We start from the raw sequence: 17513 nt of genomic DNA, 5'->3' as shown, positions 1-17513 counted from the left end.
AATTCTAAATAGTGTTTCTGAAGGATGCCTGGTGTGTAATCTCCATGTGCACAGAATAAAATATGTTATTTTCCAAGAAGGATGTTAGACTAAATGACTACATGAAATCTTAAGATAGGGATCTGATTGGCAGTAAACACTAAATTGACCTTTGAGAATTTAGTTTTTAAAATTTTGATTATGTGGAATTTTGAATATACACAAAGTAAACAGAATAGAATATCCAGAATCCAGCCCAAACAACAATCATACTATCCCCACTCACACCCCTAACTACTCCCCTCCTATGTTATTTTGAGAGTTCATTTCAGGCATCATATTATTTTATCTAGAACTATTTCAGTATACACCTTTAAAAGAGAAGTAGGTGAAGTTTTATTTTTTATTTTATTTATTTATTTTTTATATCTTTGGCTGTGGCATGCAGCAGCTTGATGTGGGATCTGTTTCCAGGCTAGAGCTTGAACCTAGTCTGCAGTGGTGAAAGTACCCAATCCTAACCACTAGACCACCAGGGAACTCCCAGTTGTTGTTTTTAAACAAAACCACAGTACCAGAGATCCCTGGTGGCCTATTAGTTAAGGATCTGGCATTGTCACTGCTAGGGCTCAGGTCACTGCTGTGGCTTGGGTTCAGTCCCTGACCCAGGAGCTCTTACATGCCATGGGCGTGGTCAAAATGAAAATAAATAAATAAATAAATAAATAAAACAAAAAAACCACAATAACATTTTTCTCCCAAAGAAGAACAATAATTTCTTAGTATTATTAGTTAGTCTTTTGTTCTTAGTTCTTTGTTTTTACAGTGAGATGGAAAAATGGATAGATAATAAGTAGTTCTCAACTGGGGTGACTTTAGCTTCAGGGGACATTTAGCAATGTCTGGAGACATTTTTGATTATACTGGGGGTGTTACTGGCATCTAGTGGGTAGAAGGCAGATATGCGGCTAAACTCACAGAACAGCCCCCCAAAACAAAGAATTATCTATTCCAGAATGCCAATAGTGCCATGCACTGTGGAAAAACACAGATGATAGATTGATAGATGACAGCCGGCCAGACGGATGGATACATATGAATAGCTTACAATCGGTCAAAGTTAATCAGGTCAGTTTAATAGCCACACAAAGGGCAAAAATGGATTTAAAATTGAAGAGATTCAAAATTTTTGTTCCAATCAAAATGCCCCACCAATCAGGTGGAATGTTACAATTGTTTTAAGGATAGAGATCAGCAGCCTGGTTAGTAATTAAGAGAGCAACTGCAGTATGTATGGATAAAGAAGTTCTGAAAACTACCATGTTTCTTAGGTGAGTAGCAGAGCCAAAGGAAGTAAGGAACAAAATGTTTAGTAAATACAGGTAGAACATGTGTTCTGCAGCAAATGAAAACCTTGCAAAAATTATTTTGAATTTGCCAAACAATAATCTGTCAGAAATGGTTTTCTTTCATGTAAAATGATGCTATGAATGTAATGCTTATGTCATATTTTAAAGACGAAAATTGATGTTAGCTACTTTAATGCAGACAGAGCTATGCTCATTATTCTCTGCAGAGAACCCCTGGCAATAAGTTACCTAGCAGCACAGCAGTTTATGCAGATCAAAGCTGCATTATTTAAGTGTGTCCAGGGGGCAGAGTTTTAGCTCTGTGACTTATACTTTAAAAAAAAAAAAAAAAAAAAAAAAGGTGGCTTGCATCTTGAGAAACAAGATATGTTTAACTAATAAAGTGCTTCATGCAAGTCCTACAACATTTAAATCCCTGAGTTCCTCCTGTTATCCGCAGATAAACCCCCTCCCTACCCCAAATTTAGAACGACTGTGGGAATGTAAATTTCTTCAAATGAACAGCAGCATATTTTCATTTAAATTAAACCCAAATGTAAACTAGATTTAGGAAAAGAAACAGCAGAGAGAGAGAGAGAAACAGAGACAGAGACAGAGACAGAGAGAGTCTGTAGCTGCTATAGAATGTGCCTGGCTGCTTCAGCTCACAGACGAGTAATGAAGTCCAACCCTGAAATTTCAGGCAATTTGTATACCAAGCTCCTCCTTTTCTGTAGTCTTCTCTTCCATTGGTAAAATTCTTTTGCAGGGTCATGTAGGGATCCCACCCCTTCTCTGTGTTTTCACTCTGAAGCTCTACACAACTTTACACCTGAATGAACGCCAAACCTCAGTGGATATATAAAGGGAACCTTGAGGAGGAATTTCACAGTTACAGTGCAGAAGCAGAGGGAAAGGAATTAACCAGCTCTCCAGCCAAGCAAATCCTCTACTCACCATGCTTCCTCCTGCCATTCATTTCTATCTCATTCCCCTTGCATGCATCCTCATGAAAAGCTGTTTGGCTTTTAAAAATGATGCCACAGAAATCCTTTATTCACATGTGGTTAAACCTGTTCCAGCACACACCAGCAGCAACAGCACGATGAATCAAGCCAGAAATGGAGGCAGGCATTTCAGTAACACTGGACTGGATCGGAACAGTAAGTGCATTTTACTTGCATGGATTGGGTTTTTTTCTTATTTGGTAGCCTTAGCTCACATTCCTGTAGAATTGTTTCACTGCTAACTAACCTGAACCATATATGTTTTGTTAGCTAAACAATCTGGGAGTAATCTGCTGCTTGTGTAGATTGGCATTCTTCCCTACAAAGTTAACTTCACTGAAACAGTGATTTGATTATGTAGGCACAGACTTAAGTTTTCAAACATCCCCCCAAAAAAATGTTTCCAAGAAATTAAACTGTCGCTTCCTTAAAATCATGCAAAATGAGAAGTTTTTAAAAAATTGTTACAAAAAAGTGTTGTTCTAGATAGTTTACATTCAGGATGTTTTCTGTTTACTTCAGGACCTGTGCAATTCTGTAATGTATATAAAGCTAACTAAACAAGGCATGTATGGGAAATTACAAGGGGGAAAAAAGAAGGCACTTTCTGGGAGGAAAAAATGTTGCTCACATCTATTTCTAAAATATGTCTAGTGAAATAGTTGAAGTTTTGATGATCATTGAGAAAGAGAGATGAAGCTAAAAATGTAGGAGAAGCTTATTTTTTCTGAAATAATTCCTTATTAACTAGATCAAAATTTAGGTAATTGTATATTTTTGTGAAAGACCAGGGAGACTTTCATAACTTTAGAGGCTTAAAATAGTGACAGTACAATAATACCTTGTAGAGAAAGTATTTTTCTTCTTTTCTCTTTGCTTAATTGACACACTAACCACAAGCTAGAAGGATTCAAATTTCTTCCTCTAAGTTTTTCTTTACTCCTTTCCTTTAGAAGAGTTCACCAGGTTTTAAGAGACTCAGAGAAATAGTGCACAGGAAATCTTACACAAATCTGTTGCTCCTCCTCAATTCCGTTCAGGTGCAAAAAGGGGTTTTGACTTCTAAAAAGTCAAAGTGAATATGACTGTTAATGACTTTCTAAGAAAACCAAGATGTTTTAACTTTCATGAAGATGCTTGCTTTCATAAAGACAGGAACTATCTGATTATTATTAGATTACTGAGCAATGTGGTAGGTATTCATTGTCAATAAACTGTCACTGCAAAAATGCCGAATCTCTATATACACAGGAACAAAAAGCTAGACAGGTCAAAATCATCTCTGGCTGTTTCCAGGTGCATTCCTAAGGCAGCTGCAGGAAGGTGAACTGCAGGAAGGCAGCAGAATCAACCAACCAGAGCATGCTGAATGGACAGCTAGTTTACACTTTAATTTTAATCTCACAATCTATCTGCACAGATGTATGTATATGTATATTTTTTTCAGAACTATCACATCCCTTTAGACTATATATCTCACCTTATAATTACTATGGCACCAAGATGAAGTAAAACTCCTAATTTGGTATTTCCTATTAGCTTTCAGTATACTGTGGAAGACAACTTCAGTGTCCCTTCTAATTTCTATTTTTTTAATTTCAGCAGTCTATACTGCAAATATATATATTTTTTCTCATTAACAAGGCTGATTTTTTTTTTCAAACTTGTTACAGGCAATTTTCCTCAAGTTTAGATAACAAAGGAATGGAAAGGAAAACTAAAAAATTTCAAGATTCATTTTTGCTTTAATTACATCAGGCATGTAACAAGAAACAGCCAGTTAGAGAACATACTTATCAAATTCAAATGACTAAACAAAAAGTTTGCCATGACCAAGAATCAGGAAACGAACACCGTGATTCCTTTCACAGTTGTAAATCAGACATGTTAGGCAGGCATTTTTCTGCCATAAAATTCATGGAAATGTAGCCAAGTTGTTATGGCAACCATACGTTCCTGATTTAGGGGCTTTTATATTCTTTAAATGTTGAGCTATAGTGACATTTTGCATTTCAAACATTTTAATATTTGTATTTTTAAAAGATAACTTGGGAATTTATGTTTAAAATGTAGTTATTAAGTTTGATATATGAAATATCAGACGTTGTACACATAGGTATGCATGCTTCTCTGCAGCTGAATTTTATAACTGAAACAAAATATTAGGGGTTGCATTGTACACAATGTTTAAATACTTTCCACATTTTCTCAATAGATTTTTTTAAACGTAATTAAAAGCACTTGCAGACATCAACTGATATGACCAGTGAGTAAGAGAACATTATAGTATACACCTTCTTAGCTCATTAAAGAATATGTAATATTTATGTGTAATGAGTATTTATGCATAAAAATAACAGCTGTTTAATCCTTATTGAGGAGTAAGACTAAGAAAGTGGAATTTTTTCAAATACTCCACTAAACAATTAGCTAATGTTATAGATGAAAAAACAAACAAACAAACAAACAGGCCCAGTTTATCTTATTCCAAAAAATCTACAGCCACGTAAGCTGATAATTTTCGTGAGATCTTTCTTTACCACCATGCACGTGGAAATACAATAAGTGTTCACATCCTATCTGGCAATTTGCCATCATTTGGACATGATTTTTGTCATTGCAGGTTATCTAAAAAAAAAAACAAAACAAAAACCTGTCCATTTTTTTTTTTTGCGTCTGATGCACATTTTTTTCTTTCCTGCAGCTCGAGTTCAAGTAGGTTGCCGAGAACTGCGTTCCACCAAATACATCTCTGATGGCCAGTGCACCAGCATCAGTCCTCTAAAGGAGCTGGTATGTGCTGGTGAGTGCTTGCCCCTACCAGTGCTCCCCAACTGGATCGGAGGAGGCTATGGAACAAAGTACTGGAGCAGAAGGAGCTCCCAGGAGTGGAGGTGTGTCAATGACAAAACGCGCACCCAGAGAATCCAGCTGCAGTGCCAAGATGGCAGCACGCGCACCTACAAAATCACAGTGGTCACCGCCTGCAAGTGCAAGAGATACACACGGCAGCACAATGAGTCCAGTCATAACTTCGAGAGCATGTCGCCTGCCAAGCCAGCCCCACATCACAGAGAGCGGAAAAGATCCAGCAAATCCAGCAAGCACAGCATGAGTTAGAATTCAGACTCTCTAAACTGGACTGACTAGTAACCATCTGCTTTACAGATTTGATTGCTTGGAAGACTCAAGCCTGGCACTGCTATTTTCTTACTTGGAAATATATGCTTTCTGCTTTGATCAAACCCAGCAAGCTGTCCTAAGTATCAGGAACTTCTTTGGGAATAGCTTTTCCTTTTCAAGTTTTTCAGGATGTGTGCATTTCCATGAGTGTGATTTGCATTTAAATTCCACGCATCCTGCAGTACTTAATTCCTCATGGTTCTTGAAAGACTGGTGATACTATACACATCACTGAATCTTTACTTGTCAAAACAGAAAAGGGCTTCTCTGTTACCCTCCATTTCCCAAACCATTTTCCCCCACCTACCCAACAAAACTTCTTCAAAATCGAAAAGTTAAAGGTGCTTTTTTGATGATCTTCATGGGAACAATTTAGCAGCCAAGAATGATCTCCCTTTGAAAGAGTGAAAGACCTTGTGACATTTCACTTCAAAAATAAGCCCTGTAGCTTTTTACAGTCTCATAGTATGAAATTATACCCTGCATGCTGACCCTCGCTTGGAATGGAATGCCAGAAATGCATGGCAGCAGCTAATAAGTAAAGCTGATTAACTATTTATTTGTCAATGTTATTATTTAATGAGCTTTCACGTGTGATTTTTTTCTAAATGTTAATTTTTTATGTTTTGAAGCTTTTTCATGTACCTAAATATTTTCTTGTATTATTTGTGGTTGATCTAGAAATATGACAATACATGCTGTAGATATGTAAAATAAATATTTTAGTCTCCTTATTGCATATATGTTTTATCAACAATATGAATCTTTTAAAATCAATCAGATGTGTTGTAAAGATGAAATATGTAATGCTTTCTTGTTCAATCTGTGCAATGAGAAGTTGACTTGACCTTCAATTCCATCAGTTTCTTTTAACCAAAATAAACACTTCAAAAAGTTATTGTCCTTGTCTCTAACATGTATAAAAAGGTTCATGTTTACAGAAATTACAGAATAAATGTACCAGAGTAATTGCTTTTTTTAATAAGGCACATTCAAGTTTTGATAGAAAATTCCGCAGTAGGAAAGAAAGAGAAAGGGAGGCCGTTTATTTCAGTAAACGAGGTGAAAAAGTTGGGTGGCAAACCAGCAGTGATTTGTAAAAAGAATATCATATTTAGGAGTTCCCAATGTGACTCAGCTGTAAGGAACCTGACTAGTATCCATGAGGACATAGGTTCGATCCCTGGCTTTGCTTGGTGGGTTAAGGATTCAGCATTGCCCTGAGCTGTGGTGTAGGTCACAGATGCAGCTCAGATCTGGCGTTTCTGCGGCTGTGGTGTAGGTCAGCAGCTGTGGCTCTGATTCAACCCCTAGCCTGGGAACTTGCCTATGCCATTGGGTGCAGTCCTAAAAAAAGACCAAAAGAAAAGAAAAGAAAAGAAAATCATATTTATATATACACGAGGATGCCCAGTGTGCTGCTCATTATAATCAACAGGGGGAGATACATTATAAAATCGAATGCCTAGGCTACCATCCAATCTACACCATAGTTTCTGAAGATGGAACTCAGTTATCAGCAGTTTCAAAAGTTTTCCAGGTGATTCTCATGTACAGCTATGTTTGAGAAAGGAATTGTGAAGAAATCACTACCATATGTTGGGAAACTTTGAATACTGTAGCATGGCCCCCAAACCAAAAAATAGAACAACAAAGAAAACAAAAACTGGCCTTTCAATATTTTCAAGTTTTGATATGTCCTTATATTACCCAACTTTAATCATTCTTGAACAAGATTATACAATTAAATGGCTGATGTGTTAATTCAATCAATGATTGAGCCTAGCATTCCAAGAGAAGAAAACCAAAGAGGTTTGGTTAGGTGTCGATAAGATTTTTTTTTTTTTTTTGTCTTTTGTCTTTTCTGGTGCCACACCTGTGGTATGTGGAGGTTCCCAGGCTAGGGGTCTAGTTGGAGCTACAGCTGCCAGCTTACGCCACAGCCACAGCAACGCCAGATCTAAGCCATGTCTGCGACCTACACCACAGCTCATGGCAATGCTGAACCCTTAACCCACTGAGCAAGACCAGGGTTGGAACCCACAACCTCATGGTTCCTAGCTGGATTTGTATCCTCTGCGCCATGATGGGAACTGCAGGTTTTCCTTTTTTTGAATCTTGAGTATGAAAGAGTCCTTAGTGCTTTTTTGTAGTAGATTACTCTTTTTGTACTTACAGTCCAAAAGTCACATGTATATTACACAAAACATAGTAAGCAAAATAAAGACTTTAATGTTGTTCCCTCCCTTTGAGAGCTAGAAGAGTCTCAACACACATAAACACAAGAAAACTTCTCTCAACTTTACAATAATAAATAAAATAAAATAATAATTTATAGTCCACTATTGATTTATTTTCTACTCTAACTGCATCCTAAACTATTTATACAATATCATTATGTCAATAGAAAGAACATTCATAATAATTATAGGTTGAATATACCAAAAATATATTATTTCATTTATCTATTTTACTTGTTCATTATTGCTCAATATGGGACATTTAACATAGCAGAAAACTTAAGACACTTTAGCTATGTATTCCTTCTCAGCACAACAGCACCTTCTATAGTAGGCCCTAGATATAATAGTAAAAATTAGTGTGTCCTAAGGTTTGAGGCATAAAAAGGAGTTGACCTGACAATGGCTTCACAATTAAGACTACGTTTTTCCTTTTACTAATAAAGCATTGAAACAAAGGTTTTGGTGATAAAACCCTAAAATCATCATTAATTTGTTAATAATGTTTAGTAAGTGAATGTACTAGAAAAAATGAAATGGAATAAAAGAACATTATACATAAGATTTCTCATCTGTGCTAAGTCAAGAGTTGGATCCATTTCTCATGGTCATACTAAACTTACTGATTCATTTCAGGCCATATTTCATGTGATGCATTCATTGAATAGTATTTAACATCAAATGACAAGAGAAGGTCAGCAATCAATAAGAAAGACATAGGATACAAATAGAGCAACTTTGTAGTTATTTTAAATTTCTAAAAAGCACTTGCATCTCAATTACTGGTTATATTTCAGTTTCTGTTTTTTTTCCAGTTGACTCACATTTTTTAATCCATTAAACTCTGCAGGAGTTTCCTCGTGGCACGGGAAATCGAATCCACCTAGGAACCATGAGGTTGTGGGTTTGATCCCTGGCCTCACTCAGTGGGTTAGGATCTGGCGTTGCCATGAGCTGCGGTGTAGGTTGCAGACATGGCTCAGATCCCGAGTTGTTATGGCTGTGGCACAGGCCAGCATCGACAGCCCTGATTTGACCCCTAGCCTGGGAACATCCATATGCTGCGTGTGCAGCCCTAAAAAGCAAAAAAACTAAAAAAATAAAAATAAACTCTGCATAATTGTATTTTTGCCTTAGTAACTATCATTTCAAAATGATGATGATCATTTTGGCCAAGTCTGACTTCTAGCTTACATGCATAATATTTAGCCATAAAAATTTTATTTATCAAATTTATTTTGACCAATATGGATAAAGGGCTTTTTCTAAGTGGTTTGATAGATAGCAGATAATTTGATAGATAGATATTTATATTGATATTAGATATATAGAGATAGATGTTTATATCTGTAACAAGAATGAAAAATTAATAGCACGTACACAAATGAAAAAATCCATATAATGTACTACATGTAAGCTAAACATGGACATAGAGCCTTCAGAAATATCTATTTGCAAAAAAATTAATACTTTGAATACAAATCATTTATATTTATTCATTTATGCTAGTCACAAAATAACCACCAACGGGCAATAATCTGTTCACCATGTTTATTTAATTATGCATTGTTCAAAAAATAATGAAAATTAGGGTGTGTTTTGTTTTTTGACTGCTAACATGGCATGCAAAAGTTCCCAGGCCAGGGATTAAATCCGTGTCACAGAAGTGACCCAAGTCACAGCATTGATGGATCCTTAACATGCTAGGCCACAAGGGAAGTCCTACAGTATGTTTTTTTAATTTAAAAAGATTGAATCTTATTCCATTCCTGCCTTATTACAAATTAGTAAGGTTTTGCCAGGAGATCTTCCTGTATCATTCAGCCTATATGCTACTTGCAATGATTTTTTAAAAATTATGTAACCCAATCTATTTATTTAGCATGATATTTACTTTCATAGATATTTGGTAGATTATACTAGGCAGTTGTGAGAGGAAAGAATAGTATTTAGCCAAAGCAAAACCAAGAAACTTTCACATTACTGATTAAAGTCTTTGAAAGTTTAAATTTAGTGTGTTGTAGAGTTCCCGTTTTGGCGCAGTGGAAATGAATTGGACTAGGCAGCATGAGGTTGTGGGTTGGATCCCTAGCCTCGCTCAGTGGGTTAAGGATTGCATGTGTCAGTGGGTTAAGGATCTGGTGTCACCATGAGCTGTGGTGTAGGTTGCAGACGTTGCTCGGATCTGGAATTGCTGTGGCTCTGGCGTAGGCTGGTGGCTACAGCTCCAGTTGGAACTCTCGCCTGGGAACCTCCATGTGCCATGGGTGCGGCCCTAAAAAGACAATAAATAAATAAATAAATTTAGTGTGTTGAAATATATAAATTGCAATCACCGTGAAATTTAGGTATCAAAATCTCATTCATTATATTTGGAACAAAATTATGGTTTGGATTAGACTTAACTCTAAAAAAAAATGTTTTTTAGCACTAAAGTGGCAATTCACTGCCTACTGCAAATTCAGCACTTACATGCTTTCTACAGTCACATGGTTGTAATGAAAATAAAATGCATGGCAAATCTTTGATGAAATCCTTCCTTATAGACATTCGAAAGAAGTTCAGTGGGAAAATGACTTTGGATCCGCAGTGCTACAGCATATTCTCTTGTTAGAGTGTTTCTTTTCCTCAAGGACATGGTGATGACTCCATTTTGGTTTAATTGAACCTATTTCTTTTTGTGTGTGTGTCTTTTTAGGGCTGCAACTGTGGCATATGGAGGTTCCCAGGCTAGGGGTCAAATCGGAGCTGTAGCGGCTGGCCTACACCACAGCCACAGCAACAATGGATCCGAGTCACATCCTCGACCCACACCTCAGCTCACAGCAATGCCGTATTCTTAATCCACTGAGCAAGGCCAGGAATGGAACCTGTGTCCAGATTCATTTCTACTGAGCCATGATGGGAACTCCAATTGAACCTATTAAAATATAGCTTTGTGTTGAATTGATATTAGTCTAGGCTTGTAAACAGTATATATTTGGTCATTAGAAATCTTTGTTACTTCCACAAAGAGAGAGCTACTAGTATAAATATTCCCAAAGACTTTCTCCTTGTCAATATCTTTTTAAATTCAGTTCGTCTGTCCATCATTTCTGACTCCATAGTTAACATCCCATTGGGTGCCTTTGCCTGCATATTTTGCAAATTGTCTCAAGGAGCTGCAGGGTATCAACTACTGTAGAAATCTCAATGGGAAGATCCAGTCTCAAGAATTGATTTAAATGAATTAATGACAAGCTGATTGCATAATTATTTCCAGTGCAAATTCGGCTAAGTGATAGTGTATCATCTGCATGGATTTATTTTTTGCTACAAACGAATACTGAAACAGTTTGGAGATTTACAAAGGAACTTAAATATTTTCTTTTAGGAGTTCTCTTTGTGGCTCAGTGGTTAACAATCCCAGCTAGGAACCATGAGGATGCAGGTTCCATCCCTGGCCTCGCTCACTGCGTTGCCCTGGGCAGTGGTGTTGGTTGCAGACATGGCTCACATCTGGAATGGCTGTGGTTGTGGCTCAGGCCGGCAGCTCTAACTCCAATTTGATCCTTGGCCTGGGAACTTCCGTGTGCTGCTGTTGCAGTCCTAAAAAGGAAAAAATAAATTTTTTTTAGTAACTGCAAACCAAAGGTTACCTTACATTATTATCTCATTTTCTTTCCCGTGGTAGAAGTAGATGCATGAATCTGAGACAGAATGTCTAATTTAGTGATATTATCAGTGATATAGACATAGTCAGTGAAAGTTCATTGTCATTAAAACTGATGACAAATTATTACAGTCTTTTAAATTAACTATACTTCAATAAAACTTAAAAAAAAAGAAGACACTGAAGGAACACCAGCTTAAAAATAAATACATAAGGAGTTCCCCTCGTGGCGCAGTGGTTAACGAATCCGACTAGGAACCATGAGGTTGCGGGTCGATCCCTGCCCTTGCTCAGTGGGTTAACGATCTGGCGTTGCCGTGAGCTGAGGTGTAGGTCACAGACGCGGCTCGGATCCTGCGTTGCTGTGGCTCTGGCATAGGCTGATGGCTACAGCTCCGATTAGACCCCTAGCCTGGGAACCTCCATATGCTGCGGGAGCGGCCCAAGAAATAGCAAAAAGACAAATAAATAAATAAATAAATACATAAAACTGATGAAGAGTTTGATATGCTTAAAGAAAACTTAAAATATAGATGTCAGGATTTCCCGCTGTGGCACAGTGGGTTAGGAATCCAGCAGCATCAGCTCACTGCGGAGGCTCAGGTTCAATCCCCAAGTGCATTAAAGGATCAGGTGTTGCTGTAGCTATGGCTAGGATTCAGTCCCTAGCCTAGGAATTTCCATGTGCCACAGGTGAAGTCATAAAAAAAATAGTAATTAATTTTTTTAAATTTAAAATAAAATTTAAAAATATAGGCATCACTCTTTTCAGTAGGAATAAATTTTTTGGAAACTTACTGCCATTAAATTCACACAAATTTAAGAATGTTTTATGTTACAGTTTCGGTGAATTTTCACAAGATGATCATTTGAGTTCTTTTATTTATTGAGGTGTTAACATAAATTTGGCATTCTTAGCCTACAACACTGAACCCAGCAGCCCAATAATCAGGACTTGTAAGAATCTATTCCAATCTTTAATTAGCACTATATTTTATGTTAAATAGTTGACAGCTTTTTTTTTTTTAACTAACTGGAACTTTCTCTGTATTTGTTCGCCTTGTTTCCTCTCTTACTTTTCATATGTGGTTTATGGTTATAAAATAATTTCTTTTTGATTGTTTTACCTCCTCAAGCTTAAAGAGTTCAACAATAAGAACAACTCTTTCTTGCCACAAATTTTCTTATTGCAAACCAAAGACAAAAATTGCCAAATTCATTTATTACTCTAATAAAGAGTTGCCATTTTGCCTGTTGACACTATCTTTCCTAAGAGTTGACTAATTTTATCCACTTTGCATACTAATTAAGAAACATTTTGCATTTAGATTATGACATGGTTTGACACTTTAAAGAAGTAATAAACAAAATCCAGTATTATATAGCTATTTTAAAATAATTGCATACTTCTGAAATAATGGCATTGTAATCAGTTTGCTCTGGGAAGGGGCCGGCAGTGATGGCATGATCTGCTTTGCAATGTATGGTAAAGTCCCAGCAAAGCAATCTCCAAAAAGAGGGAGGTTTTTATGGATTACACCAGTTGATTGCTATATCATGCAAATCATGCTGATATTACATAAATTAGGTTGGTTCATTTGAGAGTAATAATTTCTTTAAAGACTTGCATTGTATTTGTGTAAATGTATATTTTATCCTCATTGCTTAATTCATATAATGAGGGGGAAAATCCAAGAGAATGCCTTCAGCAGATGTTGGAGCTGGAATAAGGATCTTTTTTTTTTTTTTTTTTTTTTTTTAATCATTGTGTTCTTTTGGAGTTGAAGTATTTATGATTCAGTAGTAGGATTAAACTAAACAGGTGTGGTTCCTGAACCTTCTGGGTTATAAGAACTTGCTGTTGGGTTTCATTATCTCTTTTATTACCAGAGATAATGATAAGCATGTTCAAGTGGAAGATGACCACAATACCAGAGCAGCTGGAGGTGGAGCTGAAATAAAAGGCTGGAACATGCTGATGACAGGGAGAAAAGGCTTGTAAGGACACACAATCAACACCATAGCATAGCATTGGAATGAGTTCTGAAAAGCCACAATCACTCAGGACTGCTGCCCAAAATAGGAACCTTCAAACACTGCATAATTTCCAGGCTATCAGAAGGTCTGCTGCTCTTTTCCCTGGTAAAAACAACAAACAAACAAGCAAAACAAACAAATCCTCTCTCCAGCTCTTTCCTAACTGCTGATAGTTCATTAACTTTCTAACGTCAACAATTTTGATTCCTTTCAAGTACAAACATCTCTGGAAGAGAAAACACTTTAAGATAAGGTTTGCAACCTTACTGCCTACCAGACCAATAAGTTGGGAGTAAGGCAAGGGAAAAGGACAATTAAAGCAAAAACAAAAACCATAAAAAAGGGCAATTTTACATCTTCTCTCTCTTGGAGTAATAAAACTCTACTGAAAATCTAAATATTTTATATGAATTTTCCCAACTTATAAGTAGTAGCAGTAGACTTTAAAATTCCTGTACTCGAGGGAGTTCTTGTCGTGGCTCAGTGGACATGAATCTTACTAGCCTCCATGGGGATGCAGGTTTGACCCCTAGCCTCGCTCAATGGATTAAGGATCTGGTGTTGCCGTGAGCTGTAGTGTAGGTTGCATAGCTTGGATCTGATGTTGCTGCTGTGGTGTAGGCCAGTGGCTACAGCTCTGATTCGACTTCTAGCCTGGGAACCTCCACATGCTGTGGGGGAGGCCTTCAAAAGGAAAATAATAATAATAATAATAATCCTGTGCTTGATAAAGTAGACAGAGCTGCCTCATTGTTAGGTCAGTTTAAGCTGGTCTATGAGCCTTATAGAGTGTTTAAATAATCTCTCAGTTTAGAATTAGGAGAACTTAATTCCAGTCCTAAATGTGCCACTTCTGAATGGCCTTGGGAAATTCCGCTCAACTGTAAACTTCCTGAGATCTGTGTTGACATCTCTGTATCAGTCAGCATCCCAAAAGGAAACAGACAATGCACACAGAATAAGTTAATAAGGATTTATTTATAAGGGGACTAATTATAAAAGTCTGACTGGGGAATCAGGAATGCACAGGGCATAGTGCAGGAGGCCAGCCCAGCAACAGCAAAGCTGTCACAAACACATGGTCTTAAAAAAGAGGGAAGGATGAGCTTATTGGAGCCAGAAGGTGAGAGCACACAGTGAGAGGAGAGTGGGTTATTGTCACTGCTGAGCAGTCTGTCAGAGGACCTTGCAAAGCCAGGGGTCCAGAGGAATAATACCCTTGTCACCCTCCTTTCTACTTCATCCTTCTGATCAATCTTCTGCCCAGGCTCCTCACTAGTTCATTCCATTGGAGGCCATGGGCTTAGAAGCTGGTGGATGTAATCTGTACATGTCAGCCTTGGGGCAGAGGGCAGAGTGAAGATGGATATTCAATGTCAAACATACCTGCCTGGCAGGATTTCCTCTACAAAACCTGGAACAGTAGATCAGTATATTGCACTCAGTAGGCACTGAATTATTATAGAATCTTTCTTTTTTTTTTTCTTTTCTTTTCTTTTCTTTGTCTTTTTAGGGCTGCATCTGCAGCATATGGAGTTTCCCAGGCTAGGAGTAGAATCAGAGCTGTAGCCGCAGGCCTACACCACAGTACAGCAATGTGAAATCCAAGACGCATCTGTGACCTACACCACAGATCAGGGCAACAACGGATCCTTAACCCACTGAGCACGAGGCCAGGGATCAAATCTGCATCCTCATAGATGCTAGACAGATTTGTTCCTGCTAAGCCACTATGGGAACTCCTCTTTTTTCATTTAAAGTGTAGATATTCAGATGTAAGGATTAAGATCCAAGATCTCTTCTAGTATTAATCTTCCCTTTTCATGCTGGGAAAGAATCTCAAAGAGACATTTGGGAGAGATTCTAAGAGTTTTGGATTCTGTACCTTAAGGTCAGATATCATGTACCTCAAGAGATTAATCCAACTATTAAAGCCAGAAATGCACAAAAACTGAGATCACATTTTTTGAGCAATATCTCATTAGCACAGGTAAAACAGGGACGTGTTTACAATAGACTCCTATTTCTTTGAGAAGTTTTCACTAATTGCATTTTATGGGTGGAGTGGGGGATAGCAATTGGGTGTTCATTTTTGCTTTTACTGCTGTCATGTGTTTTAATAACATTCATGTCAGAGTTCCTGCTGTGGCACAATGGGATCAGTAATTTCTTGGGAGTGCTGGGTCTCAGGTTCAATCCCTGGCCCAGAACAATGAGTTAAGAATCCAGCATTGCAGCAGCTGTGGCTTGGGTTGCAGCTGTGTCTTAGATCTGACTCCTAGACCAGCAACTCCATATGCCAAGGTGCAGCCAAAAAAGAAAAAAAATAACAACATCAAGAAAAACACAATCATGTCATTGAACATGTAGTCAGAGGTGAATGATTAGCTACAAATCAGTTTCTATTTGGGATTTTTTCATGAAAGCCATTAAAACTTTAAATGCTATATTAATTGGAAAAAGAAACCATCTATTTCACAAATCTATTACACACTGAGAGCTACTCACCAAATATGGTAATTCTCACCAAAAGGCATTATCTAGAATATAAATCTATGTACAATGCTAAGCTTATTCCTCAGCCTGAGAAAAGAAAGCATTTGAAGATGGCAGTGTTTAAGCTTGGCAGCCATTACAACCCATAATGAAAATGAAACTTTAGAATTAAAACGCCAAGATTGAAGGAAAGTAGCTCAGGTAGCTACATAGCCCTACATGATTTCAACACATGTAACTCTTACCCACTCACATTGTGCTCCCCAGCAGTCATCAGTAACGCAGGAACTACAAAAAGGTGCAGCAAAACATCATCATGATTCCATAGGCAGCTGGTCTCTTCACTTGGGACAGTGATAATCATACCACAGCTTCATAGAGTGGGACAGATCCAGGGAATGATGACAGCAGGATGCCAAGACATTTAAAATGCACATCAAAGCCAATTTAGAAACTTGGCATAGGTGTGGAATGATGGGAAATGAAGCACTTGGCTCTCAGAGTTTCAAAGACTCACATTAAGGGGAAAGCACTACATAGATAAAAGACGATGAGAAAGAATGAACAGCTGTGCCAGGCTGTGCTTGGTGGTTACACTGCCGACTGAGCTCAGCCTTTAGATGTACAAAGGATAAGAAGCACTGCCAACTTCGCAATTTCTTTTTCACCTACCTCTGAATACATAGAAATCACATCTGTAACTGGAATATGTCCCTGTTCCTCTTATTACACTCTCTTACACTTGAATAGCCATATGTTAGGATGAATCCGCTCATGGTAAATTACTTGGTCCAAACAGAAGTTCTAGAATGTTGGGATCCTAGAAATGAAAATACAAAGAAAAGATTAGATGGGAAATCCATCCAAAATTCTATTTATTTTATTTGGCATTTTGTTAGATAGTGTCACAGAGCAGTCACGACTACAGGTATTGGAGCCAGAATACATGGTTTTGAATTCTGGTCTTGTCCTTACTAGCAGACTACTTTGAGCAATATATGCCTCAATTTCTCATCTGTAAAATGGGGATAATTATCCTTACCTTAGAAAAATTCCTGAATGTACAAGTGCATAGCGTCAGCTGTTACTGCTATTGTTATTGGTATTATTTTATTTCTTAAGTTGAGACCAGCTAGTTGAAAAGAGAAGAATGGAGGCTTAGGGAAGAACTTCGTCTTCTCCAAGTTCTTGGTCAAGAAAGTAGACAATGAGTGGGTCAGAGAGAAGCAGAGGAAAGAAGGAAGAATCAGCAAGGAAGGGGAATGCAAAGTAGAAGGCAAGTGCATCTTTGGAAGGTATTCTGGACTGATCTTATTCAATTTTCAATAAAAATAAAGCTCTGGCATTCTGGTAGTTTTGAAAGAGGAAGTCTCTCTCTCTCTCTCACTGTTTCAATGTCTTTTTCCATCCCCCCCTCCCTTTATTACCATTTTAGAGCCACACCCACAGCCTATGGAGGTTCCCAGGCTAGGGGTCGAAACGGACCTACAGCAGCTAGCCTACACCATAGCCATGCAACACTAGATCCCAGTCACCTCTCTGACCTAAACCGCAACTCATGGCAATGCCG

At 37.6% G+C, this 17513-nt stretch overlaps 2 protein-coding genes across 5 annotated transcripts in view; one reads left to right on the top strand and one right to left on the bottom strand.

Moving 5' to 3' along the window:
• LOC106508298 (uncharacterized) overlaps nucleotides 1-17513 on the bottom strand; it is a 74676-nt gene that overhangs the window by 35046 nt on the left and 22117 nt on the right. For 2 of the 4 annotated variants that reach the window (XR_014815916.1, XR_002335843.2), the window contains 2 exons: nucleotides 16616-16763; nucleotides 9298-11346 (listed from right to left, as the gene is read on the bottom strand). The gene's annotated coding sequence lies outside the window, so the exon portion shown is untranslated. Of the gene's footprint in view, nucleotides 1-9297; nucleotides 11347-14920; nucleotides 16764-17513 lie in introns of those variants that run through there. The other 2 variants (XM_084977174.1, XR_014815917.1) reach the window with 2 other exon arrangements.
• SOSTDC1 (sclerostin domain containing 1) lies at nucleotides 2217-6416 on the top strand. The gene is made up of 2 exons (XM_003482678.5): nucleotides 2217-2491; nucleotides 5040-6416. Exons 1-2 carry the CDS (start codon nucleotides 2287-2289, stop codon nucleotides 5453-5455), a joined length of 621 nt encoding a protein of 206 aa, XP_003482726.1. The 5' UTR covers nucleotides 2217-2286; the 3' UTR covers nucleotides 5456-6416.

This window comes from Sus scrofa, chromosome 9 (genome assembly GCF_054392235.1).
Source record: "Sus scrofa isolate SSC_HxYL_T2T_F1_AM1 chromosome 9, Sscrofa_HxYL_maternal_Yorkshire_Landrace_v2.0, whole genome shotgun sequence".
Taxonomy (NCBI): domain Eukaryota; kingdom Metazoa; phylum Chordata; class Mammalia; order Artiodactyla; family Suidae; genus Sus; species Sus scrofa.
Note: the sequence above shows the minus strand (reverse complement) of the source record. Positions and strands in the feature narration are given on the sequence as shown.

Excerpts from the sequence above, each read along its gene's own strand:
- SOSTDC1 (XM_003482678.5), top strand. The coding sequence starts at position 2,287 with ATGCTTCCTCCTGCCATTCATTTCTATCTCATTCCCCTTGCATGCATC. Across the intron at positions 2,492-5,039 it reads CACTGGACTGGATCGGAACA|CTCGAGTTCAAGTAGGTTGC; the intron begins GTAAGTGCATTT and ends TCTTTCCTGCAG.